This window comes from Propithecus coquereli, unplaced genomic scaffold, assembly GCF_000956105.1.
Source record: "Propithecus coquereli isolate 6110/MARCELLA unplaced genomic scaffold, Pcoq_1.0 Scaffold193, whole genome shotgun sequence".
Classification (NCBI taxonomy): Eukaryota; Metazoa; Chordata; class Mammalia; order Primates; family Indriidae; genus Propithecus; species Propithecus coquereli.
The window spans coordinates 2,142,662-2,147,370 of NW_012144190.1; the positions used below are offsets into that span (position 1 = coordinate 2,142,662).

A 4,709-nucleotide genomic window follows, 5' to 3' on the forward strand; every position below is an offset into this window, starting at 1 on the left:
TGCAAGGGAGCCTGGGAGATGTGGTCTTCCTGTGTGTGCAGGAAGAGGAGGAGGCATCTCACCAGTCTCTGCTACAGGGGGCTCCAAATTAGAAAAAGAAAAGTGTCAACTCAAAATTAGCCAAGTGCTTAATTAAATGTTTACAAACAGAATGTTGGGTCTACTAGATTGCAGGGGCTGGTCTGAGTGCAGTGGTGTTTACAACTAATTGATCACAACCAGTTACAGATTCCTTTGTTCCTTCTCCACTCCCACTGCTTCACTTGACTAGCCTAAAAAAAAAAACAAAACTGGACGACTGCAACTCAACTCTTCAATGATTATATGAAAATTATATTTCATGTGAATTGTCAGTGCATTTTGCTCCACTTGCTCAGCAGTGCAGTGGAACCTCCAAAAATCAAGAGGGCCGAGGGACCCCATCTCTCCTTTCCCCTTCTTCCTTACCACCCCTTGCCAGTCCTCTGATTTCTGCCCTCCTCCTGCTTCTCCCTTTCCCCTTGTCTAGGCCAACTGAAAGAAGAGATCTTGGACTGTTCACATTGCCAGAAGACTAGACCCAAATGTATCCCAAAAAAGTACTGCTTTGGTAAGTTCCTGCGAGTGAGAGATCAAGACGTTTATGACCCACTAGATATGGACTACGAGGCTTCCTACGTGCATCCTTGAATTCTGCCTTTACTTTTTGCTCACAGAGTGGCCCAGAAGTTGCTTCCACATTTTGAAATTCACTTTCCCCCCTTCTGTTAAATGGGAAGACTCCTCTGGAACTTTAAAATGCCCCTAACACAAGAATGGCAGGTGCGAGAGAAACATTTTATTCTTACCCAATGCCATACCTGGGGAGTATGGAAGGATGTACTGAATTCACTCATTCACTCATTCATTCATTCAGAGATCTAAAAATATACATATCCTTATAGCAGAAAGAATAGTACAACAGATCCACATATATCCATCTAGATTGAATAGTCATACTGGACCATTTCACATGCTGTTCCCTCTCTCTGTCATGCTGTTCCCCTCACTCCCACATTTCATTTGGGTCTCAAAGGTCACCTCCTCAGAGAGATCTCTCTGAACACACTCTTTAATATAGCACTATTAAATTATGTTACCAATGAATATTGTTCCAAATTTACTTTACCTATTTTATTCTTTGTCATAGTATTTTAAAGTAAACCACAGACATTATGCAATTTCACCTATACATAGCATGTACCTCTAAAAATAAGGACATTTTCCTACATAAGCACAATGCCATTCCCACACGCAACAAACTTAACAATGATTCCTCAATAGCGGATAATTCCAAGTCCTTCTATCCATTCTCTTAATTGTCCCCAGAATATTTGTCGCAGCTGATTTGTTCAAATCATGATTCAATGAAAGGACTTTTCGTATCATTCAATTGGTAGGTTTTTCACTTCTTTTTTTTAATCTAGAGAGTTTCTCTTATCAGTTTTTTTTTTTCCTCCATGGCATTGGCTAGTTGAAAAAAAGGGTTTGCGTTCTATAGAATGTTCCACTTTCAGATTTGTTTGTTTGCTTCCTTTGGATGGTATTTAATGCCCCAAACTAGGGGTCAGCAGACTGGGAGATAGATGTAGTTCCTGCCCCACATTTTAGTGGGGCAAGGTCTTAGACTAGGGTTTCTCGACCTCAGCACTGTGGACATTTGGAGCTGGGTACCTGCTATGAGGGCTCTCCCCTAATTCGTAAGATGCTTAACAGCATCCCTAGCCTCGATCCGCCAGATGCCAGGAGCAGACCCCTCCAAGTCACAATAATCAAAAATGGCCCCGGACACTTCCAAATGTCCCCTTGGGGATAAAAATTGTCCCTGGTCAAGAACCACTGGGTTAGGAGGTAATTGCATGAACATATAAATGGACTGATTCCAGAAGGCATTAATGCTCTAATGAAAACAAAACAATCTGATAGAGTGTATCTGGGTGGTGCTACTTTAGAGAGTACAGGTGCAGGGGCCTCTATGAAGAGGTGACCTTTGAAAAGTGAAGGAAGCGAGGGAGTAATGGGAACAGTGTGAATGGTACGAGGGAACGGTACATGCAGAGATCCAACATGATTAAGCAACAAGGAAGAGGAGTGGTGTGGCCAGGGCTGAGTGAGTGAAGGACATTAGGAGGGCAGCTGGAACGAGGGCCAGGTCACACGGAGGCCAGATCGTGCAGCTCCTGCTGGAGCAAAGGGGAGGACTTGGGCTTTTACCCTGAGTGAGATGGGAGCCACTGAGCAGAGGAAGGAGCTGAGGTAGGTGTGAACAGCGCCTTCTGGAGGCCAAGTCGGGGAGTACAGGGGGCGGAGCCACAGGGAGCCCCCCTAGAGAAGCAATGGTGGGGGCTGGACCCAGTTGGTAACTATGGAGGTGGATTCGATTCTGGATACAGTTTGAAGGTCGAATCAAGAGGCTTTGCTGAGGGAAGGAAAGAGTTGGGGGGTAGGAGGGGAGTGGAAGATGCAGAGTGGGACTCCCAAGGCCACCTTCAGTGTCACCAGCTAAGATGCAGGCAGCCTTCAATCTTGTGAGATTGTCAGCAGTTTGCAGCCCCCTCTCATGTGCATGGTGTCTCTGTCCCTCTTCTTGGATTTGAGTCAAAATTCCCAAGTCTTCCTTGCCCCCCACCCCATCAAATGAGGTGCATTTAGCACTGGCTCCTCGCTGTAACTGATATGCTGTGTAGACTGTCAGCTCCGTGAGGGCAGTTTGCCAGTTTGGTTCCCAGCTGTATCCCGAGTGCCCTCAGTGGTGCCTGAGACACGGCATTCGGGGAGTGGACCAAGGGGGAGTCGGACTCCAGGAGAGGGCAGGGACCAAGTAGAAAGAAGGGAGGGAGAAGCCTGGCCCTGCCCCAGGTTGCTGAGGGGACAGGTAAGGGGTGGGTACAAGGCTAAGGACGGGTGGTGACTTGGAGGTCTGGGCTGTCTCCCCCACCCATCCCAGTTGACAGGCAGCCCCGCGTGGCCCTGAAGTACCGCACGGAGTACCCATGGAACCTGGCTCTGATGGGCATCCTTATTTCCGTGTTTCTGGCTGTCTTTGTCTTTGTGGTCATCGTGGTCTCGTGAGTCATCCTTGCCCTCTGCTAGTCCCCCAAATGTCCCTCTGGATGCCTCAAAAATGGCACCTCCCTGGATGGGGCCACTGTGTACTTTGGGAGTCTCCTCCCCAATCATTTGGTGTCTCTCTGTCTTTTTCTCTGTCTCTCTCCTTCTCCTCCCTCTCCCTCTCCCTCTCCCCTCCCTCTTTTTCATTGGTATCTGTCTCTCTTCCTCTCTTATCTCTTCTTTCCTCCACTCCTGGGCCACATTATGACTTTCCTGGGTCTTCAGCACTTTCGTCATTGCGGACCTCTTCCTCCGTATAAAAATACTAAAAGTTATATTTTGCAAATGCATTGGTATAAAGACAAAGATCATCCAAGTTGGCTTCATTATTATATATTCATCATCATTATTATTGTTATATTCAAGTGTTATCTTCTGGCTTTCAAAGATATTACAGTGAAAACATTTCCATGGGTGCCAGGCCCCGTCCCCAGGGAGAGGTGGCCCTCACCCTCCTCTCTCCACCTCTGAGGGCTTGACCCTGCCTCCATCTGCCAGTGCACCCTTCAACCGCTTCTCCAGCCCTTCTCCTCTCTCTACCTCGGTTTCTGTCAGTCTCTTTCTCTGCCTCCTCCAAGTGGCCCACTAGCCTCCTTTCCCTGACACCTCTGTTTCTTCATATTCAAAATGAGGGTGATCCCAGCGCCTCCTCCTCAGGGGTGGCGGTGGGCACTGAGTCACTCAGCACATAGGAGCGCTCCGGGAGTGTCAGCCTCCCTTCCATCTCTGACTCTCCTCGTCTCTCTCCCTGTGCTATCAGTTTTGTATTGCTGCTGTACACGTCACCACCAACTGGTTGGCTTCAAGAAACAGAAATGTATTCTCTGTGTTTTGGAGATCAGAAGTCCGAAATCCAGGGGTTGGCAGGGTTGGTTCCCTCTGGAGCCTGTGAGGGTGAATCCACTCCATGGCTCGCAGCTGCTGCTGGCTGCCGCCAGCCCTAGGCGTGGCTTCCCTCCAGTCTCTGCCTCCGTCTTCGCGTGGCTTCTTCCTCTGTGTCTACGTCTCAAATCTCCCTCTCCTTTCTCTTGCTAGGACACCTGTCCTTGGATGTAGGGCCCAGCCTAAACACGGATGATCTCATTTCACCTTAACTTAATTACATCTACAAAGACCCTATTTCCAATTAAAGTCACGGTCACAGGTACCGGAAGTTAGGACTTGGATGTATCTTTTGGGGGAAGACACAGTTTTTTAACTCACTATACTGTGCTTCCACTATCCCCTCTCTCTTCCTTTGATCTCTCCATTTCTGTCTGTCCTTGCTCTTTTAGTCTTTCTCTCTCTCCGTCTGTGTCACTTCCTGTCTTTTTTTGACTCTTCCTGGTCCCACATTTTACTCTCACTCTTGGTCCCAACTTTTCACCCTCCTCAGGTACCAACTTCGATTGGCTGAGAACTTTGGAAATCTGCCCAGAGACTCATGACGTCACTGGATGTACCAAATCAAGCCAATGATTGGAGGGAAGTTGGGGTCAGCTGAGCAGGAGGAGCCTGAAAATCTTTCCTAACATCCAGGCTTTTTCTCTCTTACTAGGGCTTGTACGTACAGGCAAAACCGAAAACTTCTGCTGCAATAG

General features: G+C 47.8%; 1 protein-coding gene across 1 annotated transcript in view; it reads left to right on the forward strand.

Moving 5' to 3' along the window:
• IZUMO2 (IZUMO family member 2) overlaps positions 1–4,709 on the forward strand; it is an 18,290-nt gene extending 13,581 nt beyond the window's left edge. The window contains exons 5-7 of the mRNA XM_012643148.1: positions 509–589; positions 2,966–3,086; positions 4,667–4,709. Of these exons, the coding sequence (XP_012498602.1) occupies positions 509–589; positions 2,966–3,086; positions 4,667–4,709 (245 nt within the window). The remainder of the gene's footprint in view (positions 1–508; positions 590–2,965; positions 3,087–4,666) is intronic.